This window comes from Miscanthus floridulus, chromosome 5 (assembly GCF_019320115.1).
Source record: "Miscanthus floridulus cultivar M001 chromosome 5, ASM1932011v1, whole genome shotgun sequence".
Taxonomy (NCBI): domain Eukaryota; kingdom Viridiplantae; phylum Streptophyta; class Magnoliopsida; order Poales; family Poaceae; genus Miscanthus; species Miscanthus floridulus.
Window position 1 is genome coordinate 107,043,278 of NC_089584.1, and position 27,831 is coordinate 107,071,108.

Consider the following 27,831-nt stretch of genomic DNA (forward strand, 5'->3'; position numbering starts at 1 on the left):
CATTGTTTAATAAATAAAATATGCAGCACGTTAAGTGCTTACAGATCTCAATCTCAATTTGCAGCTTATTTATATCACGCATAGACATTGTTTCATAAATAAAATATGCAGCACGTTCCGGTGCTTCTTGCGCACGTATGCAGCACGTTCAAGTGCTTGTTGGCACACGTCTGGAAGGTCACGGCAGCGCGCGAGCTGGGGCCACAAACGATAGAGAAAAGAGATTTGGCGTAGGGGATACTGGGAAGAGAAAAAGACGCTTAGACCTTGTTTGATGTATATGTATTCATCTTAATTCATATGTGTTGGAGTGAATTGTAATAAAATTTAGTTTAGTTTTATTTCAATCCATTTCAACACGTGAATTAAAATTGGTACATGCGTAAGGAAACATCGACCAGAGCATACAGCGGCGAAGCAGTTGTCTCATCCAACGAAAAAATCGTGGACGAGCCTGTTGTTTCACGAGGCAACGACTTGACTCTCTCTCTCCTCCCTCTCTGTTCATATCAGCAAAAATCCTACAGGACTCCGCATGAGAGAACCAATAAAACTAGTGATGTGTAGCAATTTACTTGCTCTTAGTTGCCTCGAATTACCATGTAGCTATAAGCCTGTAATAGAAATTAATGGGTCAAGCAAACTGAGCCACAATCAACACTTCAGAAATCCGGAATGAGACACTTAGGAAAAAAAATTAAAATGCAGCAGCTGCTTCAGCTGAACGATCGCTAGTCCATTCAGTTGTGCAAACTGAAAACATACGCAAATATACTGAAAACCATACTCAAGCTGTCCTAGAAAAAGACAGCATTGTAGTTAATCCACTCAATAGATTTTTAGTGCCCCAAACCCCAACTTTGTTTGATAACAGCCCAGGATCACACCTTGTAGTACAGAATTTGTAATTAATCCACTCAGAGTAGGAATCTAAGAACAAAGCCATTTTGTCCAGCCATTCACTGTCAAGTGATCCAGAAGACGAGGCTCCATACGCTGCACATTCTGTGGAACATCATCGCTCCATCAATCCGCAAGCCAGAAAGGAATGAGAGATGTAACCAAGAAAGGAAAAAGAGCCTGTGGCACTGCAGTAGTAGTCTAGTAGAGGTGGAATGACTTCTACGTTATGCTCAAGCCCTTGCTTTCACATCTGGCACAATGCAGCCGGATATCGTGCAAGACGTCGAGATGACTGTAGTTGTTTGTTTTGTCACAGTAATTTCCATAGGCGTCCATCGAATTTTCTTCCACAAAGTTACGGTTTTATTCCAGATTGGACGACGACGGATGATAGGCCGGACGCAACAGATCCTTGGTAACTTGAACAAGCTGAAGAGAAGATGACTAGAGTTTAATGATCCTTCCAAATGGTTCGAGGTTTCGATGCTTATTACGAGTGGCCTACAGGGATCTCTTGCAATGGAGAATAGCGTCCCTGATAGCACTTTCTTGGCCTAAATCACACAGCTGAGCCTTGGCGCTGCCGGTATGCTGAGGAGCATCCTTCTTCTCCTCCGTTGCCTTCCTCCTCCAGATGCATCTCACCATCTTCCGATAAAAGGGCACCAAGAACCTAAACGAAATCCACCTGTGCTGCTTCCTCCATCTCCCAAAAGACGGCAGCCCGAGTTTGCTCATCCTGAACACGGCGCCCCTCGCGCTCGCGGTGGTCACCGTGCCATGGCCACCGCGGAGATTGAAAGGCGAAGAGTTCTGCGACACGGACTGCCGGGTCGGCGGGTGCTGCCTGCTCGTGGCTGCAGAGGCTATCATCCTCTGAGACGAGTCCAGCGAGAGCGACCGCGTGAGCAACGGCTGCTTACGGGCGGCATGGTCGTCATCCTGGCCATGCTGGCTCGCGAGATGCAAGGGAAGGAGCAGGCCGTCGAGGAACATCTGGTCGGCGACGGCCATCGCCTCGGTCTGCTCGGAGACCGACAGCCGGAAGTCAAAACTGCACTGCGACGCCGACGCAGGGTCGGCTGCGATGGAGCAGGTTGTGATGTCGCCTTGGCAGCTGCACCGCTCCACGGGCTGGGGCTTCGTTTTGCTGGTCGGCCAGCTGTACGAGAAGCTGCCGACTTCGGGAAGAAGAGCATATGAGGTGGTGTGATCCATTGGTGGTGCTGTGGTGGAAGCTCTCTGTCTCTGCGGTGGCCATGCATATGAGAGGAGGAGCTGGGCTGTTAAAAAAAAAGTGGCAACAAACAAAGAGAACAATCAAACAAACGAGACACGACGTGTTAGGATCGCATGGAAGCAACCTTGCTGAAATCGCTCGGCCGGGTCACTCTCGTCTCTCGTGTGACGCTTTATCTGGGTCCCGGCGACAGAAGAAGAGAACGTCGCGGCGTCGCTACCTGCAACTGCAACTCTACAAGAGGCGGCCACCGGCCGAATAGTTGGCGGTATGCATTCGAGATGCGATCAATGATTTGTTTATCGCTGAGCATCCAGATACGTCAATGTTAGGCTGACGGGTTGGGCTGTGGGCGGTTAGAAGAACTGAAGAAGCAATGTAAAGCAGCGCTTTGTTGACGTGCTACTTTCTAGAGAAGGGCATGTCTGTGTGCTACTGCTGCGTGTTGACCAACGCACCAGGCACCTCAACTCAAATGGGCACTGTACCACTGTTAGGCCCGAGAGGCGATCAGGCGAGCGACTGGAAAGCGAAGGTTTTGGAACTATGGGTTTCCCACCCTATCTTTCAGCGGTAACGTTGCTTATGGTCGTCTGTCCATCTGTACGGACTCCGTGTAAGTCTCCCGCTTATTTTGCGTCTCGCCCGCGCCGCCAACGCCTGCGTCGCCTGCTCGCTCAGCGTGCTTCGCGCCGCTGCTCCGGGACGGAACCATCCCACGCCCGCGCCGCCCATGCTCACGCCCCGTGCCCCTGTCCATCGCGGCCACGCTCCATCTGCCCGCCCTTGCTTCTGCCGAGGTCCGTGCTGCTGACGAGCTTCACACCGGTGGCCTCCGTGCCACTCCGCGGCATCGAGCTCCGCACCGACGAGACTCCATTCGTTCAAGCAGCAAGCAGATGTACGCTGAAAGCACATGTGTTTCAAGTGTTTCAGATGTTTCAGAGGTATGTTGCAGGTGTTGTGTAAGGTAGATCGCGATGTTGAATATGTTGTAATGGCTATACACGTATGTTTCAAGTGTACGTTCTAAATGTTTCATCTGTTCCAGACGAATGTTGCATGTATTTTATCTAGATGTTATAAAAGTAGATCTAGATGTTGCATATACATGCATGTTGCAAGCATATGTTCGGTGTTTTCAGGTGTTTCATACGTAAGTTTGCGAGTATTTCATCTGGATGTTGCATATGTTTGCAATGGTTTTCAAATGTTTTTCATGTGTTTTCACAAGTGTTTCAGACGCTTGTTTTAAGTGTTTCATTTATCTTCTTTTGTATATTGCAACTGTTATATCTGGATGTTTCAAAAGTAGATCGAGTGTTGCACATGGGATACGTGTGAGAAGCGGTCGGCAGCATGGACGACGTCCGGGGTGACACGGGCCCACTGCTGGTGCGCTTCCTCGCAAGCCCAATGCGCTACGGTCTCGTTTGCTCTCTTTGCGCGGCAGCATCCAAACGCTTGTGTCTCGGATGGACGTTCCGGCGCTAGCAAGTCCAATCTTTCAGCGTGGGAGCTTAGTGTCTTCACTCACGAAGTGGCTTCGGCAAGCAGCTGCCCACTGTTGGCAGGATGCAACTGCAATTTGCAAGGGACCGGGCAGTAGCGGCGCGGCCATGCCATAGGCCAACTTAGAACCAGTCAGCTAAAGTATCTACTTAGACTTCAGAGATGCTTATTCAGGGGATAGCCTCTTCAAGTGAGCACATCTCGAAACCCATAGTCTATGGGAGCAAGAAGGCTTGTTACAAGTTGCGAAGTACGATTAGACAGTGCAAGCTTCTTCCTCGTCCCTGTCTCCTCGTGCTCCTGACTCTTTCCACTCTCGAGTAGCAGTAGCTCACAAGACACGTGGTGCAGCGCATCCGGTGCTGAAGCGATGAGCGGCAACGGTGGCACTCACGAGCAACGACGCCTCCTGCAAGGTTAGTGGCGAGGTTGTGTTTGGGTTCTGGCAATGGCGGGCTTTAGAGGGATGTTCAGCGGTGGTGGTGCCGCCGTGGTGACGGCTAGAGAGAGCGCAACTTGACGAGGTCATGGTCACTAGCGGCGCCAGGAGCTGGTGACCGATGGGGAGCAAGATGACCGGTGGTTAATCAAACTTGTGGATTGTGTTGGATTAATTGGGTTTGGCTAATAGTTAGTCAAACAATTAATCAAAGAATTCAAAAGGTCCACAATAAGCGTTAAGTGAAAGTGGGATTAGTACCACATTGTACATTACTAGAAAGGTTAGTGCTCCTTAGTAGGGATGAAAACGGTACGGATATTTTTCGACCGTATTCGAGACCGAATCCATTTAGAGGGGTTGAGATCTGTCTGTATCTGAGTCCGGATATTCAATATCCGATACTGTATCCGTATCCGAATACTCAAATCGCATATTTATGATGTCGATATCCAATCGTATCCTATCTGGCAAAGTTGACACTATTCGTATTCGTATTCGAATCTGAATCCGGACAGAAATATGAAAACAAATGTAATATTAGTGATATCAGTCCGTATCTGATCTGTTTTCATCCCTACTCCTTAGATAAGTTGAGAAGGAGAGTTGAGGGACCACACACGCACGTGATGCCATGCCGCGCCGTGCCCGCGCTTCATTATCTTACTCACTCCACTGTTTCTTGAGCTTGTGTTGCCCTCTATAGGCGGACGTTCCTCCGGCTCAGGTTCCATCCAAGGGTATGAACTGAACCTATCTCTAGCGAGCATTTACGTGTGTAGTGGATCTGTGGTTAGGGTCCCATTTAGATCTATGGTTAGGTCTGTTACAACCTGGATCGGTAGCAGATCTGCACATGCGATGAATGGATTGCTCATGTTCGTATGCGCCATGCTGTATATGATATCGCAACATGACTAAATATTCAACAAATTGTGCGATATGAAGCCTTCATATTGGTTCGAATCCCGAAGCCAGAGTACCTCTCATAGAGTCATAGTTATTAGGACCGGGTTAGAGGCGAGGACATAGGTTCATTGGTTCACCGCCGTTAAAAATCGATTGATCCATCAATTTAATAGTTTGGACCGTTTAAATTGAACTGGCCACAAATACATTTAAGCAGTACAATATTTATACATATATAGTAGACTTATAGATAAAAATAAACAAATAATTGTCGCACTAATATGACCACAAAAGCTACAATCCAAAATTAATGTAAACACGGAAACCACATATTCACATAAGTGTACATAACATAGTTAACTTCAAGTCTTCAACAAGTTCACAGCTCACAATTATCAAAATACCAAAGTAAACGTGCAAAATGGAGCACAGGTTGACAGCCACAAACAAGAGCTACAAGCCAATAAGTGCACAAGAGCTACAAGTTCACAATTCTTGTTCTCACCACAAACCGGCAACAATAGATCTTTAGGCAACAGGACAGCCACAAAGAGAAGAACAGAACATGCACACGTTCACAACTAATGTACACATGTGAACAAAATTGAAGTGATAATGAGGCACTCAATAACTAGTACAAAATATGTTTCAATTTTTTTTGAAAGTAATATGTTTCAAAAAAATAATTAGTACTAAGTGGATCCCAAATGAGGTGTGCCTCTTGCCTACTAAGTGGATCCCAAATGAGGTGTGCCTCTTGCCTGGCCACTGGCCAGTCGTGCCGACTGGCGACTGCCATGCGCCCGCTCACGTGCTAGTCAGGTTTAGCCACGCGTGCACGCCGTGGCGAGAAAATTAGAATCCTGCCATTACATGAAATGGGCTTCGCTTGGGAAACATGCGCCACCCACCAGAATGTCATTTGATAACTTTGGATCTCTGAAAAATGAAAAACTAAATTTTCTTCGAATTTGCCCCTGCCCTTTCCTTCCTCTTTCACGTGAGAGCACACAGACATGGACAGACGGAACAGAGGGGCTCGAGCGAGCGCTGCTACAACGTCTCCCCCCACGCCAGCCATAGATTACAGCATGATAGCAACGCCCTCAAGGGCAGCCATGGACATGGAGTACAACAGCTTTTGATGCTGCTCGCCATATGCTCTCACTCTCGGTCTTCGCCACCGCCATCTACTAGCTAGTGCGAGCGTTAGTCAGGGAAGCCCGACGGCCTTTTCCCTCTCGAGCCCCTTCCCGTCCCTGGCGTGCTTCCTCGTCCCCGTCAGGTGCAGCTCCCTCCACATGAATTCGTTCGCCTTCCGCCCAACAGCCTGGCGTGCTTCAGCGAGGCGTCGACCTGCGCCCGCGCCTCCATCTTGGCAGCACCGCGCCCACGACGTCGACCATCTCGGATGCGGCCAGGGCGCCGAACTCCCTGGTGATCTCCTCCCGCGCCTCGTCCACCTGCTTCCTGGCCTTCTCATTCACCTCCTGGACGATGTAGAGGTAGGAGACGCGGTGAAGGTTGGGCCCCGCATCCGCGCCCGGGCCTCCTCGATGAGCGTGGCCATGCCCCCGCCACCGCCGCCTTGTCCTTTGGAATCTCCTCTGCACAGCGTAAGACGATGCCTTCATTCCTTCGCAAGGTAGGCTCGAGCGCAGGTGCCTTCACCGTGGGAGAGGCCGCAACACCGTTCCGTCCATCCGTCTCCTTATGCGAAAGAAGGAAAGGGTAAGGTGAAAGGTCCTTGTGTGGTTTTGGTAATTAAGTGACAACCTAGGTGAACTAATTATGTTTATGTGAGAGATACATAGGTGATTAGTCCACAGGTACATGTGTGTGAGCAACATATGCCATGAAGGTGAAATTGGCTTGGAGATGTTGCAAAGCTCACACATGTGATGATGAAGTAGCTCATTGCAAATGAGACATGACATTGAGTCATGTGATTAAGGTGGAGAAGATCAAGACATGACTTGGATTGATGGACCGGTTGCAAGCGTGAAGGGCAAGTCGGAGGCTTTAGAGCGATGGACCGTGTGGCGGTAAAGCTTGAGCAAGACTTGACGCCGATGGACGAAGGCAACAGTGAAAAGCAAGTGAAGTCAAGATCGATGAATCAATATGATCACGTAATGATATGAAGTAGATCATATCATTATTATCATGTTGGTGCATGTGTTGCATCAACATTGGAAGAGATAAAATGGAATGCGCAAGGCAAAGGTATAACCTAGGACATTTCATTTCACCGGTCATAGGTGTGTAGAGAAGTTGATGATCGGATTTAGGATAGATGACCGTACTATCAAGAGGAGCAAACTTGTTTGCATATCGGTCATCTAGTGCCACTCGAGTGATCTAACTTTGCATCATCGCTAGGATCGAGTGGTGTGGCAAGTTAAGTGGCTAATCCTTTGGAAAATGATTGTGAAAATGCTAACACACATACACATGATGGTGTACACTTGGTGGTGTTGGCACATTTACAAAGCAGATGAAGTTGGAGTTGATGTGGATCAACTCAGCAATGAAACGGAGGCGAGAAGGGTTTGAAACTTCACCGGTGCCCTATATAGAAAAGATAGGGTCTCATAGAGTGGACCGGACGCTGGTCATGTGGTGACCGGACGCTGGGGTCCTACGTCCGGTCAGTGGCTGCTGAAAGAGTGCAGGCATCGGTCTTCGACCGGACACTAGCGCTGGAAGTGACCGGATGTTGACAGGGTGTGTCCGGTCAGGCTGACGTACGGTGACGTAGGCGACATAGAAAAGTTGGAGAAGGACCGGACGCTGATGCTGTGTCCGATCGTGACCGACCGGACATGTCCGGTCGCGACTGGTACCTTAGTGAAAACGATCGGACGCTGGGGGTGTTGTCTCCGGTCAGTTTGAGCAGCTGCGTCCGGTCATCACTTGACCGTTGAGATCAAGTGACTGAGGTAGAATGGAGGCGACACGTGGCGAGCATACGTTGACCGGACGCTGAGGTTCTACGTTCGGTCGATACGACCGGAGCATCCGGTCGTCCCGAGTTTTGCCCAGTGAAGGGGTAATGGCTAGTTTAGCCCGTGGGGCTATAAATAGAATGTGGCCTCAGCCATGGCTGGTGCTGAGTACACTAGAGCCTTGGTGGCTTGTGTAGTAGTGCTTGGGAGCCCTCCATCTCACATATGCTTGATAGTGATCATCTGATTATGTGAGAGAGCGATTCTAGTGCGATTGCATCGTGATATTGCATCAAGTGGCACTAGGTGATCGAGTTGCAAGCTGGTGGTGCTTGTAACTCTTGGAGGTTGCCAACTCCTAGACCGCTTGGTGGTGGTCTTCGTTGAAGCCCGCAAGAAGCTTGTACGGTGCTCCGGAGAAGAGCTTTGTAAGGGGCATTGTGCTCGCCCCGCGGGAGCCGCGAAGAGCAACTCTAGTAAAGCGTGTCATTGAGCTACCCTCACTTTCAGGGTAGGTTTTTGCGGTGCCCAACGTGCGGGCTTGGTGGGTGATGCCAATTAGCCGCCGAACCACCAAGTGAGCGGTCGACACAACGGGGACTAGCGTGTTGGCAAGCACGTGAACCTCGGGAGAAAAATCACCGTGCCAACCTTGTTCTTCCCGTTGGTTTGCATCCTCATCACACAAGCTTATAATTACTTTCATATACATTGTGCTTGCATAGTTGCTATTGTAATTAGTTAGTTTGTGTAGCTTACTAGTTACCTTCTTGCTTGTGTAGCATAGAAGTAGCTCACTTGCGTGGCTAATTTGGTTTGTGTAATTGCGCTCCCTAATTTGATATTGGTTGCCTTATTATTGAGCATTACTAGTAAGCTTAGATAGCCTTGTGCTTTTGCTTACTAGTTTGTATAGGAGCTCCCTTGTTGCTTAAAGTACTAGTGGCATAGGTTTGTGTGACCTTGCTTCTAAAATTGGTTAGACGAGCTCTAGCTAGCCCGACACCTGTGTTGCTTAATTAGTATCTTTGGAAGGTGCTAGAGAACATAGATAGAGGGGTGTAGTCTTGGCTAGACCGATAGTTATAATTCCGCACTTATTTCGGTTAGCCGACGCGATTAATTTTAGAAAGGACTATTCACCCCCCTCTAGTCCGCCATCTTGACCCTTCACAAGGGCAAATGTGGAAGAAATTTTTGTTTTTCCTTTTTTCAAAGATCCGATGTGACCCAATGACATTCTGGCGGGTTGTACGTGTTTTTATAATGTCGATACAACGAAATCGGATGCCAAACTAGTGAAGTCCACTTCCCACCGCAATTCCAATTTTCTCCACCGCGGCCGTCCGTTGCAAGCTTGCGCCGCAGCTCCAGATTCGCGCTAGCCGCCGCAAACTCCCAGAACCAGAGTACCTCCAGGCTAGGCCGCCAACACTGCGAGACCGGGATTTTTAACTTTTCGTCATCCTGGCACTCCTCCGTTTACGATCTTTATGCGCCCCTATATATTTACCATCGTAATTACTAAGCCTCCTACGTTTTTACCATTTTTTCTAAGGTGACACGTCAGATGGTCACGCCAGCGTGGCAGGGAGCCTGGAAAGGCTTAAAGAGCATGCGAAATGACCTATGTATCACTGCTGCTTCTCTCCCTCCAATCGCTGATGCGTGGGCCCCACATGTTAGCTTTGTCTTAAACCTCCCACCATCACCATGCAGAGAGGGTAGGGGGAACTCGTGCAGTCCCGATTGCGCTTTTTTTATTCCTTTGCACCATGGATTGACGGATTTGTCTTCGTCCTTCTGGCTGCAGTGCGAGGCCGGACACCTACTGTTCGGCGCCTGCCTTGACGGGGGCCACTGCCGCAAGTGCGACCACGCCACCGCCTTCGCGCACTGTGGGCTAGAGCTAGACCTGTTCGTCGGCGACGCCAGGGTGTCGTGCCCGTTCAAGTCCTACGGCTGCGGCACCTCCGTGGCGTACCACGCGACCGCCGCGTACCAGGACGCGTGCGCCTACGCGCCCTGCCACTGTGCAGTGCCCGGGTGCCCCTTCACTGCCACCACGCCGAGGCTCCGCGACCACCTCGCCGTCGACCACGCCTGGCCCCTGGACACGCTCCCGGCCTATGGGAAGGCGCTCCCGCTCCGCGTCCTGATCCCAACGCCAGCGTCGTCGGAGTCACAGCTGCAGTAGCAGCACCACCGCCTCCTGGTCATGGAGGGCGACGAGCGCAGCCTGTTCGCGCTGTCCGTGTGCTCGTGCGGCGCCGGCGCAGCCAGCTGCGTCGTCGTCTCGGTGTCGTGCGTCAGGACGAGCGCCGCCGTCGAGGCCGGCCCGCGATTCACATACATGCTCTAGGCGAGGTCGCCGGCGACCGTCCCTGCTGGCATGCCCCCCGGCATCGCGGGCCGCCGCCTAATGATGAAGACGGACGTGGCCAGCTACGCGGTGTCCGACGGGGCCGCCGTTGAGGACGGGATGGCGTTGTACGTGCCGCCGTCGATGTTGAGCAGGTGATGGCAGGAGGTTGAAGACAAAGCTGACATGTGGGGCCCACGTGTCAGTGATTGATCGGAGAGAATCAGCAGGGGTACATAGGTTATTTCACATGCTTTGTAGGCCTTCTCAGGCTCTCTGCCATGCTAGCGTGCCCATCTGACGTGTCACCTCAGCAAAAATGACAAAAACGTAGGAGGGTTACTGTTTATAATGACAAATGTGTAGGGACACATATAAAAATGCCAAACTGGAAGTGGTATCCGTAAGGATAGCAAAAATTAAAGGAACAATTTTCTGTGTGCCATTAAAAAAGATCACAATGCCCTGTGTGCCCCTGAAAAAGTTCAGCGGTCTTCAGCGCCACTGCTCCAACTTTTTCGTGTCCTCCATGCCACTTCCGTCAGTTTGGACTCTAACGTCGTCAAACTGCAGTGTGAAAAGACGAAAATGCCCTTAAATGTAAATATGTTATTTATTTTTTTGAGCATCTTAACGACTTCAAATAAAAAAAACTCAAAACTAGAAAGTTGTAGATCTAGTCGAAATATATAATTTTCATATAAAAATATTTTCATTTAATTCCGCAAAAAAATATGATTTGATATGATTAATATATCTTAGAAAAATCATATTATTTTTTTGCGAAATTAAATAAAAATAATTTTTATATGAAAATTATAGATCTCGACGAGATCTACAACTTTCTAGTTTTGAGTTTTTTCATTTGAAGTCGTTAAGATGCTAAAAAAAATTAATGATATATTTACACTTAATGGCATTTTTGTCTTTTCATACCTGCAGTTTGACGGCGTTAGAGCATAAACTGACGGAAGTGGTATGGAGGACACGAAAAAGTTAGAGCAGTGACATTGAAGACCGCTGAACTTTTTTAAAGACAAATCGATGCGATCTTTTTTTTTAATAGCACACAGAAAATTCACCAAAAATTAAAAATCCCTGCGAGACCGCGCGACACGACTCGCGCTGCTCAACCCCTCTTTCTTCCCGCTGGATTGACGGAATCGATCGCTCCACTCCCACCGGCCACCACCAGTCCACCGCACCACGGTATCGATTCCCGTGCCGGCCGGCCGCCCGCATCCACCGCACAAAACCCTAGCCATCGCCGCACCGTCACCCGCCATCATAAACCCCGTGCTCCCCACCTCGTATGCTCGTTGTCCCCTTCTCCTACCTCCTTATTGCGCGAAACCCCATCCGCCTCCGCCTTCTCCTCCCCCTCTCCGCTGCTCGCGTCACCCGTCTCGCCATGTCGACCACGCCGCCGGCGGCGGCGGCTACCATATCTGTCGAGTATGCCAAGTCCGGCCGCTCAACCTGCAAGGGGTGCAGCGAGGCCATCGCCTCCGGGGCGCTCCGCCTCGGCGCCTCTGCGCGCGACCCCCGTGGCTTCGACGCCACCAAGTGGTACCACGTCTCCTGCTTGCCCTCCTCGTCGCACCCGCTCGGCCCCATCGAGAGTATCAAGGGGTTCGACTCCATTAAGGTTCGCTCGTTGGGTGGTTAGTTTCGTGCCGTTCGTTAACTCATTCTGTGTTGTTTTGGGGATTAATACGTGGGGCTTTGGAATTGCAGGACCATGATCGTGAGGAATTGCGAGAGCTAGAGAAGGTAATGCGGCCTTTACTCGTTGCAGTGGTTGTTTAGCCACGTAGCTTTTTGCTGCAGATTTGGGTAATGTAGAATAGTTTGAAAAAATTTGTGGTTAATATTGCCGAGTAAAAAAAACACCATATGTACAATTCATTCCTATCATTTTCCCACTCTATGGCACCCCTGCTTGTAGAATGATGTGCTTATAGTCAGATAAGCGTGTGCATAAATCAAATAGAATGAACCACACTGATTCTCTTGTTTGAACAGCAGCACTTGGATGATTAGTGTTTTATTTTGTCCTGATCCCATATTTAGCTAAACAACATAAGTGATTCATTTTTTTTGGGGGCAAATCTTTACCGACTCCCGTGATAATGAGAACTCATTTTCAGAATCATAAAAGAGGCAATACTGCAGTCAGCCCTTTGGAGGAACCAAGTCCAATGAAAGCAAGGATTCAGACGTCTTCCCCTGCGGAGGGGGTGCCAGATAAGGTAACCGTCTCTGTTGAGTATGCGAAGTCTGGCCGCTCTACCTGCAAGGGCTAGAAAATAACATTCGCCTTGCAAAATAAAAGGCTCAGACCTCGAGTGAATTGTGGTATTTTATGTTTGATTTCTTAGTTAGATTCACCACATTCGTTTGCAGAATTACAAGAGTGATGGAAATGTGGCTGATGAATTGAACGAGTCAAATATGAAGAAAGAAATTGTTAGACTTCAATATGAGCATTTTGGAGTTGACTCTAGCCCCCTAAAACACCTTTTGATGTATCTTTCCTGCATTGCTTAACTTCTTTTAGGCTCACAGCATGGAGGACTCAAAAGAAGGTGCTGACAAGGATCTGGAAGGAGTAAAGGTGATCACTTGTACTAGAACTGCTGCTAAGCATTTGATAGTATCCATAGAGAAGGCATTCACGAAAGATTTAACAATATAGATGTCGAAAGGTCATGCTTACAATCGAATCAATCTGCAGCAATATGTACTACAGGAGGACAGAAGTAGTAAAAAGTCAGTGAATTAATAATGTTGTATGAGTAACATGTCTGTCACTCTTCATTACTTGATTTCATCTAGGTTCACTGCATGGGGGAGTCTGAAGAAGGTGCTGAAAAGAACCTGGAAGAAGCAAAGGTGATGTGTGATCTGAATATCTGATCTTATGATGCTTTCGGTTTTGGACTCTATCTACCTTTGATGGTAACTATGGAGAATGCAAACACACACAAAATTTGATGGCAACTCGCCAACTCTGTTTTTGAATCCCTTTGCTTGTCTATCATAGCATTTAGATTTATTTATTCAATTTTGAAAACTCTTAGTTCTGTGGTTTTCCTGTATGTTGTCGGTCATTAGAGTAGTTTCCTTCAAGTCTGGCACTCAGCCAGGCTGTAAATACTTTCCTTCTAGTGTGAATCGGTAAATGACTGGCATATTTTCTTAAAAAAAAATGCCGCAAAGCTCAACATCTGATTCTTCTTTTTTCTCCTAGAAGTTACCTGCAGGGAACAGACCGATTGGTCCATCGATATCCTTTTCACTTTCTGATATCAAGAAAGAATACAAGGTAGCCTTGTCTTAACTACTCCTGTCCTTGGCTGCTGCTGTTGCTGCTAAGAATTATGCTCCCTATATCTTGCCATGCCTTTTTTTTTGTGCAAGCATGTTATCGAATTGCTACATATTCACCTTCTTTCTGTCTGTTGATGTAGGATGCTACCCTTCCTGCTCATTGGAAGGTTTTTGATACAGTTATCTTCTGTGAGCAGGTGTGTTGATACCTATGTCATACAGTTTCTGGTTGTAAGGTCCTAATTTTTTATTAAAAAAACTTTCTTCCAATTGTCGCTCAGGAAGATGGCCTTCATGCTTCATCTAAGATTGCTGCATTTGATTTTGATGGATGCCTTGCCAAGACCAGTGTGAGGAGGTATTGTGTTTCATAAGATATACAAGCTGGTTTCACTCTAAATGGTATTCTAGATGCTTCCACTGCGAATATTATTTCCCCTATTCGGTCGTTTATTATGGAGACACATTTGAATTGATTTAGTAAATAAAGGCTTTAAATTACTGATTTATTTCTCGAACAAGATCATAACATTAAGAAGAAAAGAAGGGGGTAAGAACAATAAACGAGAATAAACGACCTCGACCTATGGAAAGGTGGTGGCCCTATTTACCATTTGGTGCAAGGGCACGGAGAAAGGGAATGCCCTTGGCCCCAGCCACACCCCAATCCAGTAGCTCCTCTGTAGCAGCCTCTAAGGCCCCAACTGGATTAGGAGAGGCACCATCAAAGACACAATGATTGCAGTACTTTAAAACCGTCCAGGCTCTCAGAATAACGATGGAATTAAGTCCTTTCTTTGTCTGACCACTCATTCTTTCTTCAGCCCAAGGCTTTGAATTATTGAGTTGTGTAATTAAAGTTAGTCTGAAGTTCTTGCAGTTGGATAAAGAAGGATTGTCAGACATTGCAAAGCATTCATGGCATATGATTTTCACTTCTGAGTATTCCTTGGGAAACCTGTAGACATCCACATTGTAATTTTGAAGAGCATTGGTCTCTTAGATTTCAACTTCTCTTAAAAACTGGACCCCTAGGGGAAAGGCCTCCCATGAGGCATTGCTTTAAGAAGAGGATCTCAACACTGGGCTGAGAAAAGGGACTGAAGGCTGGACCGCCCAGGAACATGGCATTGCACGACGAGGCCCTTTTTTGTGAGACTACAGGGTTTGAACCCTGGTTGGTGGCGTCACAACTGGGCATACCTCTGTGCTATCAGTGTGTTGTCAATTTCTCATTTCAAGGTCCCTTCATTTGTCAACCTTTTCCTTTGGTGTCCTTAACTAATAAGCCAGATATCTTTACAAGCAAAGGCGTCAACTGGCTATAAGCATCTCTGTGGAAAATATTGACACCAGACCAACCTAGAGTTTAGCCATGAAATGTATTATGCTTCACTTTTCGATGACCTCTATCATAATGATTAAGAGCCCTCTTATGGCTTATTGTTGCGATGTTCTCCCGAGTTGATGATTTCTTACATGTGAAGTTTTTGATTCAGAATACTTTCTGATCGCTGTTGCTATAATAAGAACTTGGTTGATATTTTTCAACCTACTGCTTGTGCAGGGTTGGTGCAGACCAGTGGTCTTTACAGCATAAATCAATTCTAGAAAAACTGCAAAGACTGTACAATGATGGTTACAAGCTGGTTAGTAGGTTTCTTTTCACCAGTTCTTTTAAATCCTTCACTTCTCATTTTACTTTTGTAAATTTGTGTTTTTATGTTCTGACATATATATCTTAATTAATGTTATTAATTATGTAGTGCTTTGATTTCAGCGGCTTATACTGTATGTTGTTTTTAGGTCATATTCACCAATGAGTCAAACATTGAACGCCATAAAAACAAGCGGCAGCAAGCTGTTGACTCCAAAGTTGGTCGCCTTGATAACTTTATTGAATGTGTTAAAGCCCCTATTCAGGTATGCTGTAAACTTGTTTTCTTTATCTCAAATCTGAGCAGCCATTCAAATAAAAAAGGAATAAAGAAATATATCTGCTATTTTGGTTCCTGATAACTGAAATGGGCATTGCCCTATAACTTAAATCACTTGATCTTATTTACAGTCAGTTTGTGGCTGTTGTGCTGTGCAGTACTGACTATTTTTTAAAGGTGCCATGGAAAAGCAGTTGTAAAAAAAAAACCTTGTTTAGGAAACCAAATTAAGTTTTAAACTCAGTTATACCACTGTTGTCTCTGTCACACTTGGTGAATCCCATTGTATCTATTTTTGCAATCTAAATTAACCAAAATAACTTAGTCAATTGTATCTACTTTTGCAATCTAAATTAACCAAAATAACTTAGTCAACTAAGATTATGAAAAGCAGTTCCGGCAAACAAGATCATTGCAGCTCACCTTAATGCCAAATGTAACTTTAGTCTGCTATTTTTTAAGATACACAAACATAGAACCTGGAATATCTGTTTTTTCCTGTGATACTATACTCAGAATCATGAAACTTGTGCTCTGGAGATGTAAAATATCTATGATATTTCAACATGAAGTTCCGAGTATTCAATTTTTTACCAGTGGATACTGCATAACAGTTTGTGGAAAAACATAGGTCAAGTACATTTTATTAGAATGTCACTACAAGAGTGGGCATAGCACTGATACTTGAGTCGCTGAGGTATCTGGTTTAGCTTATTTGAACCAAAAAGCACTGATGTTCATTATCATCTGGGGGTTCTTGTTATGCTCTTTATTTTGATTTTGTTGGTCCCTACCTCCACCACCCAAAAGGAAGACTCTGCTCCAGGACTCACAGTCCCCATAGTTTGAGTTAGCTCAAATAGGACTTAAGTTTGCCTTTTCAGGTTGGGTCATGCCCTTTTAGGCCTTGAAGTTCATCCCTAAACCAAGGGGATTTGAGGGGGCAGTCCCCTCCATTCCTTCCCAATCCCTTTGGTTTGGGGATCAAACGAACAAGGCTCTGCGTGTTCGAGAACAAAAGGTAGTTCTATAATTGATTAATTTGATTTGCACCTGCAGGTTTTCATTGCTTGTGGTTTAGGGAAAGGAAAAAATATTCCAGATGATCCATACCGCAAACCAAATCCTGGAATGTGGTGGTTGATGGCTCAGCATTTCAATTCTGGAATCGAGATTGACATGGATCAGTAATCACCTATTCTCAGATAATTTTTCAGATTTTAAGAACCACGCCCTTGGGCAGAGTCATAAAATCACTCTTGGACTAACAGTTTGAAAAAAAAACTGCACCTCTCTTTGAATGAAATTACACAAATATACACTTTAATTCACGGTCAATATTTAATCGGCTGGAAACCTGGAACCACTCACCTGTCGCACAACCTTACCCCTGTTTCTATTTGTTGATATGCAAGTAGTTTCCATGCAGGATAAGGGCTGTCATGTTAGTGGATTGCAATGGTGTGCACATTAAAAAAAATATTCACGTTTCGTTTCTTAAATTTATTAAGTATGTTATTTTGGCATGGTTTGAATGTGTCTGCAGACTGCAGCACATATGCTTGCAAGTAGCAGGCTGTAGGATCTCTGGTACGCCTAAGAGAGGTGAATAGGCCTGTAAAAATTCAACTCAAACCGAAGTCAAATTCACCCACAGCACTGCCGCTCTGTGAGCGCGTCACTGCCGCACCTGTAGCAGAGATTAGTTCACAGTTCAAAATCTTCCCAACGAAATTTGGATCGGGTATATTTCTTAGCTTCCTACAGGGTAGTAGATCACAGATCGACAGCTGAAAGTGGTGGGAACACCACACACTAGTAGATCAGCCTCAAACTCTAGAAATCACCTTAATCAATAATATATCATGTAAGTAATGTAAATCAAGCACAATTGACACAATGATTTATTTCGTGGTTCGGCTCGCCACCAAGGCTTCCCTACCTCCACGGTGTTGAGGTTAGCCACTAAGGCTTAGAGCTTTCCAGCCCTTCCTCGTTCTCAAGTCAAGAGACTTAACTCTTGAGATGAGGGGTGAGTTTACTAGCTTCAAGAGATGGTTACAAACCTCCCGGGGCTGCCACACAAGTTGGCAAGCTCCACGGGCGACACTTTAGCCAGCTAGGAGCCAAGCTCCAAGAGTAACAAACACAACCGCCGGCCAAAACATGAACCAAGTGCTTTTTAGAGTTTGGGAATCAATGGAGCTGCTCTCTAATCGAGTTAGGAACCCTTTTTTCTCAAGGATTGATGGGGAAATCAATGAATTTGCTTGAGGGCTTGAGGCCAACAATGGAGTGTGGGAGAGAGAGCTCCTGCTCTGTTTTGGGCATGCTGAAGTGAGGAAGAAGAGAGCTGGTTAGTTATCGTTGGGAAGGAAGGGGAAAGGTATATATATCCCCGGCCCCCAACGGTAACTAAAATCGCAAATAGCCGTTGGGAGGCAAAGGGAAAAGTATATATCCCCCCGCCCTAAATGGACACTGCACCCAAGAGGTCGGGCGAGACGAAGACGCGACCAAAGGGTCGGGCGAGACGGAGCCCGCGACCAAGGGGTCGGGCGAGCCGGAGCCTGCGACCGAGGGGTCGGGTAAGCCGGAGCCGGCGACCGAGGGGTTGGGCGAACCTCTCTTCAAGTGCGGCAGTGCCGCACCACGCAAGACAACAAGGGTAACAGTGAAGTGTAGACTGTCTTGGCTGTGAATCTGAGGATGCTTGTGGTTGTTTGTGCACTTGGTAGCACCTATTAGCTTAAATATTGTTCCTCCCTTCATAGTACGGCTTTTTCTATACTCAAATTCAATATATAAAAGAATTTAAACTTCCTTTGAGTTTAAAGCCATCTACATTTGTAATTGGGGACTCCTCCGTTCCGTGTAGTATCCTCGAATATAAGTTCCCTGCTTGTCATCTCGATAAATCTTATTAGTTCTCTAATTGTGTTGTTATTATCACCAAAACCCACAATTAAGGCTTGATTGCACTTTCACAGGCATTGATGTGCCTCGCCTTGGAGGGTCTACCTAATCCCAATCACTTTCATGATGACGCTTGTGTCAAGCCTTAGTAATTTCTTTGGATTTTTGCCCTATATATTGAAAATAAAGCAGTGTTAGATGATAGGGCTAGGAACCTGTGGGTTTTTTTTCAGATGTTGCGATAGGTTTGAGCTTGAAATAACTGCAATCATAGATTTGCAATGCTTTTGATGAGGACTGCTGCTTTGCTGCTATGACCCTGTAGTTCTCTAGTCGACGTCACGATACAATAATACATGCTTTACTTGCTAACATGCATGTAAGTAGCACAATATGTTTATAATATATGATTTATATGTGGACAATGTTATTATGTTGTAGTTTTAAGATACCCAGTGTTGACCACATCTCCTAGGTGGTTGGCTGGTTGCCACGCGGGAACATGTATTACAGTATTAGAGCCCAGACCAATTTACCATCCACTCATTTATAGATTAGGCTTGATCAAGCCTAAATAGGACAGACGTTATTTTCTATTTAATTGAATAATAGGTGACTAGCAATCCCCACCTTGGCCTTGTGGATTAAGCTTTTGGTCCAACTTGGGAACACAGTAAAACAACCCCCTTATTTTTCTATATGATGCAAAGTTATCCAGAAGCTCCTCTTCTGACATGTGCCCAATTATTACAGATCTTTCTATGTTGGTGATGCTGCTGGGAGAGATAAGGATCATAGTGATGCAGATATAAAATTTGCTAAGGTATGAAAAATCCTGTTTACCTGTAGCAATCAGCAAGGATTTTCCTCCATTGGATTCAAACAAATTGGAAGGCCTCTTGCACTTTACTTGTAATTCAGAGAAAATATAACAACATGGTTCACAAGGATTATGTAAAGCAGCCAAGGTAGTTAATACGAATCTGATACCGTTTGTAACTTGCAGAGCAGGGTTTAAACCTTCTCTATCTATTGGAAGTTAACATTACGTGGATGCTATGCTACTTCCGGCATAGTTTCAGTCAGTCTTATTCGTAGTTTGTTATGCTTTCCCTTTCTCATGTTTGGGAAAGGCAGAAGCCTTTCATCAGCTGACATCTGGTTTTTCCTGTTATAGGCCATCGGTCTCAAGTTCCATGTTCCCGAGGAATACTTCGGTTGCTAGTTACCCGTGACCAGCTTCATTGACGCCTAGTAAGATGGTTACACTACGTCGTTTAGTGTTTGGATGTTATCAATATTGTGGCTATTCTGGTATGGTGATCTACATGTCTGTTTAAACCGTCAAATAATATCCTAGTTATTCTGATGTGGAATTGTAGCGCCAAGTTGCTGGCACAATTGAGAAAACTCAACTCTAACGTAGAGGTGTTGAGGCAATCAGTTACTAATCTAATTCAGTGTTACGTGGATCGGCCATAGTGGTGGTACAATCATGCTTAGATAGTCAAATCGGTGGATCAATCCGTCTATGCCTGTTAGCCACGAGCCATGGCGTGGCCAATTAATATTCTCGTGTCCCTGTAGCTAGTGCCCATGGTGTGAGCAAAGTAGGCTGGATAGGCCGGTAATAGTGCGCAACACGTTCTAGTGTGCTGGAAACACAGCAAGAGTTTGCTGGGATGCATTCGTATTCACGTTAGTTTATGTATATTGAAGTGGATTGAGTTGAAAATTAGTTAAATTTTTCCCATCGTAAACAATGTTAATTGAGGTTATTCGAACAAGATCCGACAGAGATGACAATACATCGAAATGGGGGCTTATGGCCATATGGGTTTGTGCTTGGTAGTTGGTACAATGGTACCAAAGTTGAGGCTCACGCCGGGGGAAAAAACGACCAAGATGTTGGGACTAAAAAAAGTCCATTATCAGATAGATCCTCTTTCTTGTAATACAAGCATTTGAGTTTGTCCTAAGTAAAACTATTTTTTAATTTGACTAAATTTATATAAAAATTAAAACTTACAACCAAATACATGAAGTTGCATGCACAACAATCCTGCTGAGATTACCTCAAAAAAAAGTCTGCGGAGAAAGAAAACTTTTTTTTGGGCGGTCAGAGTAAATGAGATCAAGAGTTGTTAAGATTTCTTGGCCTTGGTAAAAAAAAAATCGTAACCTTTAAAACTTGGATGGATGGAGTAAAAAATAGTATCAATATTTTTATCTTAAAACAAGCTTATTATTAAAGTATATTGCACCATTACTGCAACAATACTTATTACACCTCATAAATATGTATTAGTATTTTAGTGTATATATTTGGTCAAACTTAAAAGGTTTTGACTCGGTGGAAAGTTTCCTAGCATTGTTTCAAAAACATAGAATGCAATGAAACATGAATGAAACCATCGCTCTCAAAGTCTCAATGCTCATTTTCATTCTTTTGTTTCATAGACATTTAATTTTATGACTCATCTTGAGTTGGTAACCGAGTCAATAAAGTTTTGCTCCCATAAAACTCACTTCTCTCTTTTCTTTATAAATTTGTCATATCATCAAAAACTTTATAATAATATAAGGATTAAGTCTACTTTTGGCCCCTCAATTATTGGTTCGTCTAATTTTGACCATCAACCATAAAACCGCCTAATGCTGGTACCCCAACTGTCAAAACCGTTCACTTTTAGCATCTAAACGCGGGCGGGGTTGTTTTGTCCAACGTGGAGCAGGTTGAACCATGCCACGCTGGCGTTGACCACGCCACGCTGGCCCTCTCTTTCCTCCCGTTCCTGCGTGCGTGAAGGAGACAGCGGCGGCGAGCTAGCTACGACGATGGCACGCCAGCAGGCTACGGCGACGGCGCATGAGTAGGCTACGGCGACAGTCGCCTCCCCGCGCCAGACCAAGCTCAGCATGGCCATTGCCATGGCCGGCGTCGAGCGGCGAGCGACAGAGGAGGGAGATCGAGGTGGTGACGACGAGCGGCTCAATCATGGTGGCTTGGAGCTTCGGCGAGGACAGGGGCTGCCGCCGCTGGGTTGCTGCTCGACGACCACGCAAAGCCGCACGGCGCCGACGGCGCTCTACCGTCGATCAGCTCCCGCACCGCGGCCGCCGTGCCTTTCTCTTCTCCCTCAGCCGTGCGTCTGCGCCTCTCTCTTCTCCCTTAGCTCGCGTGAGTGGCTCGGCCATGGCAGCTTGGAGCTCTGGCGAGGACAGGGCCCGTCGCTGCCAAGTTGCTGCTCGATGACCACGCCAAGCCACTGGGCACCAGTGGCGCTCTGGCGTCGGTCAGCTCCTTCTCCAGCGACTCCCATGCCTGTCTCGGCCACGGAGCACGCGCGCCTTCTCCAGCGACTCGGCCTCCGTTCACGCCGCCCGCTGGTCCGCGAGCGCGGCCGCACGGTGTTCCCTGACGTCATCGAGTTCCACCTTTGCCTTCACCGCGGCCCTCTCGCTGGTGGCGCGCCGCGACTCCTCGAGGCACAGCTCGACGAGGTCCACCTGCTCCCGCACCTGGGTCCGTGTCGATGCGGGACCCAAAGGGTTCCCCACGGAGAAGAGAGAAGAAAACCTAGTCAAAATAGGATTTTCTACATGTAATCCTACTAGGACTAGTTACACATAATCCTACTAGGATCTCTACTTTAAAACCGACTAGGACTCCCGCCTCTCCTGGACTATATAAAGGAGGCCAGGGGTCCCTAGATCGGCACCTACACAAGAACACATCATACAACACACAACAAAAACCTCTAGATCTCGATAGAGATCAATAGGACGACATAGCGCAGGGCGCAACATACTATCTACTCCACACTAGACGTAAGGCGCTGTGATTTTCCGGCGTACCGAACCAGTATAAATCGTTGTGTCCCTACATTTACCATTGAGTTCCTACAAACGCCGATACCCCTCCGAACAAATCATCGCCCCGGGTACCCCCGTGGCGGGTTGCCGGTGGTAAAACATCGACAGCTGGCGCGCCAGGTAGGGGATCTCAGCGTTTTGCGTTTGAGAGCTCGGTGGACCTCAAGATCAAAGACTTGTTGTGGCTCTTGTTGGCCCTCATCGACAAGTCGCTGCCGCTCTCGTCGACCCTCAAGATCGACAACACGTTCTCGACGACAGCCTCGAGCATCCAAAACTCGTACAAGCTATCGTTGGGAACATGTACACCAATGAACTCACCGCATCTCATTCAATCTCAAGATCTGGCACAGGAGCTTCACCACGTTCATGTATCGGATCATCATGCTCAGATTCCGAACAAACTTTCGCGTCAAACTCGTAGCAGTTCAATTGCCATGATGACAACAACATGGTGTCTCCAGGCATCGTCATCGACTTACGGCTGTACGAGCCAGTGGACAAACTCATGTTGGATTCGTGACCGGCAAACTTTTCACTAGGCATGCAGTCGAATTCAAGACGGATGGAACCTATATCCAAGTCAGTTGTACTCTCACGGTGGAATAATAACCGAACTCTGAATACGGCAAGGGCCTGATGCGTCTCCATCTGATGAACAAAAAAAAGAAAAAAGAAGAAGCAAACAAGGACAACATATATGTGTATATACATGCACAAACACATGTTGTATATGCTACGTCGGACAACCATCCCCGGATTCCACCTCAACAAAGTCAAAACGACAACTGAGTTCGACTCCAACTCGAACACCTCGAGGGCTCCCGGATGCAGCTGGATCGGAGGACAACTAGGACTACAACAACTCAGATACAAAGACCTCAGCACGAACGGTACAAAATCAGATCAACTCGGATACAGACTACTGCCAAAGAAGCAAGATGTCCAGACTACTGCCAAAAAAGCAAGCAAGGCCAAGGCGTTTGTGCACTATTTATGTATGTGCACGCACATACATATCAAGGCTCGTACATGATGCGTACATTCCTGTCAACCAACACGCAAGCTGTTCTAGCTGGCCAACAAGTAAGCCATCCGACTGGAAGCAAGCAGGCCACTACGACAACTCGGTAATAGCGCAACACTCTCCGAGTACTCCACGACGACGACAGATTCCGGCTACCACTACAACAACCCGCCGACTCCGCCGTGATGCTCGATGACTACCTTGACTACTACTCAGAACCAACAAACTAGTCGGTGACGAGTTCTGGATGCTCGATGTGTCTACAACCAACTGCTCAGATGTGGTATCCAACTACTCGTCCGAAGTATCCAGCAACTCGGCGGCGGCGATCGACAACTCGGCCATGAACCAAGCTAAGTGATGCTTTAATTTTTAAATACATTCTGGATATTTTTCGTATGCCTCTGTGGCCATATCATCTTCCCTTAACAACTGTTAATTTACTCGGATAATAAGCCTTAATCCGTGAAGCTTGTTTTCTCGAATGGATGGTCATGTCAATGAATCTCTGAACCATACGGATGGTCACATCAAAGAACCTCTGAACCATACGGAGTGGTCACGTCAATGAACCTCTGAACCATACGTGAGATTCAAGTGCTTAAACGTAACAGGCTACTAACCAGGAAATTAACCGACCTAGCAAGGGAAGACACAAAAAATCATCATGCGAGCAAACATAGTGCTCTACAATCATCATGCGAGCAAACATAGTGCTCTAAGTAAAATCATCATATGAGCAAACATAGTGCTCTAAGTCTTCACTTAACGATCGCTAAAGTCCTCAGGTAGAACATGCCTTAATTCATGAAGCTTGTCTACTCACATGGACGGTCACATCAATGAACCTCTGAACCGAATGCCAGGCTCACATGGTCACGTCAATGAACCTCTGAACCATACGCTAGAGATTCAAGTGCTTAAACATAACATGACACTACCTGAGAAATTTGCATGGCCTAGTAAGAGCAAGACGTGAAAAAGTTTATATGCATTTTATGATGCCGGGGCCCACCCTTGATTGATTATTCAAATATGGGACATGCTCCTGACTTCATATCCGGAATGTCATTTACAACATATTTTTATGTTTAACATGCAGGGGAGCTACATCTGTACCATGAGATCAGGAAAAACACGCTCCTGAGAGCTAGTGCAGAAACAACCTGGTTTGATAAAAAAAGAACCCCGACAAGGTGCGGCAAGAACCAAGACAAGTGCTTAGAAAGAACCCAGATCGATAAGAAAACAACCCCGAAGAGGTGCTGCAAGTACCAAGACAAATTCAGAAAGAACCCGGATTGATCAGAAAACAATGCAGATGAGGTACATACGAGTTCAGAAAAAATCTAGAGGAAGTGCAAATAATCTAGAAGAGGTACATCAAGAACCAGAGGTCTAGAAACAACCCGGATAAATAAAAAACAACCTAGAAGAACATCACGGCTTAGTCAAACGCTAAGCTCAGTAGCTCAGCATACGCTTCAACTACACCGGGGGCTCGAATTCAAGGGCGAAAGACCAAGAATGCAAGTACTCAAGACTACAATAAACGATAACACATCAAGACCCTTCATCCGATTTATTTTTGAAAGACAAGAACTCGGAGAAGGCTCGGGGGCTGCGAGATACATAACCCCAGAAATTTTTTAAGACGAGAATCTGGACCCTCCAACTTTTGCAAGCAAAAGCAAGAGGCTCGAGGGCTACACTCAGTGAGTGCAATTTTTACAAAAAATTGCACCCTCCGAAAAAGAACTCGGAGCAACCAAGAAGACTAAAGGGACCCTCTGGCTTCTTGTCCCAACAAGCAAGAGGCTCAGGGGCTATACTCACTGAGTGCACTTTTGTCCAAAAGTGCACATCAGCCGAAGAAAAGACAAAGAAGACCATCTCAAGATCTCGCTTCAAGAAAGAACCCGGAACAAGTCTACAACAACCCGGCCCTTGAAGCTCAATCATGAAATGCTCAGGGGCTTGTCAATGTGGGACCCAAAGGGTTCCCCATAGAGAAGAGAGAAGAAAACCTAGTCCAAATAGGATTCTCTACATGTAATCCTACTAGGACTAGTTACACATAATCCTACTAGGATCTCTACTTTAAAACCGACTAGGACTCCCGCCTCTCCTGGACTATATAAAGGAGGACAGAGGTCCCTAGATCGGCACCTACACAAGAACACATCATACAACACACAACAAAAACCTCTAGATCTCGATAGAGATCAAGAGGAGGACATAGCGTAGGACGCAACATACTATCTACTCCACACTGGACGTAGGGCGCCGTGATTTTTCGGCGTACCGAATCAGTATAAATCGTTGTCTCCCTACGTTTACCACTGAGTTCCTACATACACCGATACCCCTCCGAACAAATCACCGCCCTAGGTACCCCCGTGGCGGGTTGCCGGTGGTAAAACATCGACAGTCTGCTTGGCCTACGCCATCTCTAGGCCTAGCCTGAGTCGTCGCCTCCAGGAAGGTGGAGGAGGCGCCGCGCTGTGGCGGGCGTGCGAGATGCGGTGGCCACACCGGCGGGACGCGGTGGCCAAGCCCTCTTCGTCCCGCACCCGACGCACATGTCCTCGGCTCCTCTCCGCTGCCGCGGTTGTGGTCGCTGGGCCGCCGATGCACGTGGCCAGCAGGCCATGACCCACCTCCCACCGAGCCGTAGCCGGCCTCAGGATTATGCAGGCCAGCGCTGCTTGCCGGTCAGCCTCCTTCTACGACTGCGGGCGCGGAGGCCACGTAGGGTGTAGCTCCGGTAGCTATAGCAGGCAAGGTCGGCGTCGAGATTTCTTCGGCAAGGCACAGCTCTGGCAGTTGCAGCAGTTAACATGAGGATGGAGAGGGAGGGGATGGGTGGTTGACGCGTGTGCCCCACATGTCACTAGATGGAGGCCAACGTCCTATGCGGCAGTCAACGCTAGCGTGGCATGGTCAAACCCGCTCCACATTGGACAAAACAGTCCTAGCCACATCCAGGTGCTAAAAGTGAACATTTTTGACAATTGGGGTACCAGCATTAGGTGGTTTTGTAGTTGAGGGTCAAAACTAGACGAACTCAATAGTTGAGGGGCCAAAAGTGGACTTAATCCTAAATAATAATTGACACTCCCATAGAAAATAGCCTAAGTTGTTTGTTTGGACCTCTAGTATTGGGACGGGTAAAATGCGGGTAAAGCATTTACCTATCCACGAGCATACCCACGACCCTAACTTTTATTCGCCCGCGAGCATGCCCGTGGGTAAGATTTCATATCCGATCTCGCGCCCAACGGGTATCGGATATCTGTCAGGTATATTTATGAGATCAAACAAGGAAATCACAATGATAAGAAGTAATAAATTCATAGTTAAACGACACACAAATATGTCAATCTCACTTACATAGAGTTCACTAGGACAATACACAATATCCCCTCTGTCCCAAAAAAGTGATGTTTTGAGATTTTTTAGACAAATTAGTGTAGAAGAGAAATGTACCTAATACCTTTAGTATGCCACATATGTGTCGGGTTCATAAACCCGGGGTCCCCAATGGACCCGCTTTCCTGTAAAACCCGGCTCAGCAGGCGGCGCAACGACAACGCGCACCTGAGCTAGCCCGGGTACATAATGATAGGCTGGGACAATGATTCGGTCCCCGACCAAAAGGCTTGGCCAAGGTGGGACCGTAGTCCGGCTCCGACCTCCTTCTCCGACCGAGGATACGCTAGACCTCTGCTGGCTGCTCTTTTTCGACCGACACGGTCGGGACCGACTGGGAACGACTGACCAGGGACGCCCTCTCGGTGAGGGCCTAGGGATCAGGCGGAGCAGATAAGGTAAGGCGCTCAAGTCAACCATAATACCGAGGACCATACCCTGTCATGCCCTGCGCACCTGCAGGACGGTGTCACCAGGCCATGCCAGATGGGCACTATACTACCTTCTAGATGCGTTAGAACACAAACAGTATTGTAGGCGCCGACGTTTGCCGTACCAGGCGAACATGGTAGAGCCTGCCAGATGCGTTTGAACATAAACAGTATTATGGGCGCCGATAACCGTCTCATAGGCGACAGCATGGGCAACAAGTCTAGGTAGCACACGTATACACACACACTCTCTCTCTTACTTGTAAGGCCATCCCCTTCAAACTATAAAAGGGGATGAGCTCTCTCCTAAAAGCTCTCTCGAAAAAGAAAAGAAAGGGCTAGGCAACTCGAGGACTCGATGACCTGAGGACTCAAATAGCTCAATAGCTCTAGAACTCGATAGCTACACAGAGCATACACTCCAATACTTAGCGCACGTTAGAGCATCTGTCACTATCGACCACTTGGATCGGAGTCCGACCGGACCTCTTACACCCCCTTCTCATTCCTACTCGTTTGTAATCCCACAGCAAACTTCGAGCACTTGGGCTCAGGAATAAAGTCAC

At 46.8% G+C, this 27,831-nt stretch overlaps 2 protein-coding genes across 8 annotated transcripts; both read left to right on the top strand.

Moving 5' to 3' along the window:
- Positions 1-9,573: 9,573 nt before the first annotated feature.
- On the top strand, positions 9,574-10,148 carry LOC136455089 (uncharacterized). Its single transcript, XM_066455252.1, has 2 exons — positions 9,574-9,582; positions 9,765-10,148. Exons 1-2 carry the CDS (start codon positions 9,574-9,576, stop codon positions 10,146-10,148), a joined length of 393 nt encoding a protein of 130 aa, XP_066311349.1.
- Positions 10,149-11,428: 1,280 nt separating this feature from the next.
- LOC136450422 (polynucleotide 3'-phosphatase ZDP-like) lies at positions 11,429-20,114 on the top strand. Of its 7 annotated transcripts, XR_010758348.1 has the most exons (15): positions 11,429-11,961; positions 12,051-12,086; positions 12,464-12,565; positions 12,720-12,782; positions 12,874-12,930; positions 13,152-13,208; positions 13,567-13,641; positions 13,787-13,843; positions 13,928-14,004; positions 15,214-15,295; positions 15,453-15,569; positions 16,643-16,770; positions 19,253-19,322; positions 19,506-19,580; positions 19,677-20,096. XR_010758348.1 is itself a non-coding variant. In XM_066450845.1 (14 exons), exons 1-14 carry the CDS (start codon positions 11,626-11,628, stop codon positions 19,722-19,724), a joined length of 1,305 nt encoding a protein of 434 aa, XP_066306942.1. In that variant the 5' UTR covers positions 11,429-11,625; the 3' UTR covers positions 19,725-20,075. The 7 variants fall into 7 exon arrangements, 4 of the variants coding, with proteins under 4 accessions (XP_066306942.1, XP_066306943.1, XP_066306944.1 ...); XR_010758351.1 differs by lacking the exon at positions 16,643-16,770 and having other exon boundaries at positions 19,677-20,114; XM_066450845.1 differs by lacking the exon at positions 19,506-19,580 and having other exon boundaries at positions 19,677-20,075.
- Positions 20,115-27,831: the final 7,717 nt, after the last annotated feature.

Excerpts from the sequence above, each read along its gene's own strand:
- LOC136450422 (XM_066450845.1), top strand. The coding sequence starts at position 11,626 with ATGCTCGTTGTCCCCTTCTCCTACCTCCTTATTGCGCGAAACCCCATC. Across the intron at positions 12,931-13,151 it reads AGGATCTGGAAGGAGTAAAG|GTTCACTGCATGGGGGAGTC; the intron begins GTGATCACTTGT and ends GATTTCATCTAG. Across the intron at positions 15,296-15,452 it reads ACAATGATGGTTACAAGCTG|GTCATATTCACCAATGAGTC; the intron begins GTTAGTAGGTTT and ends TGTTGTTTTTAG.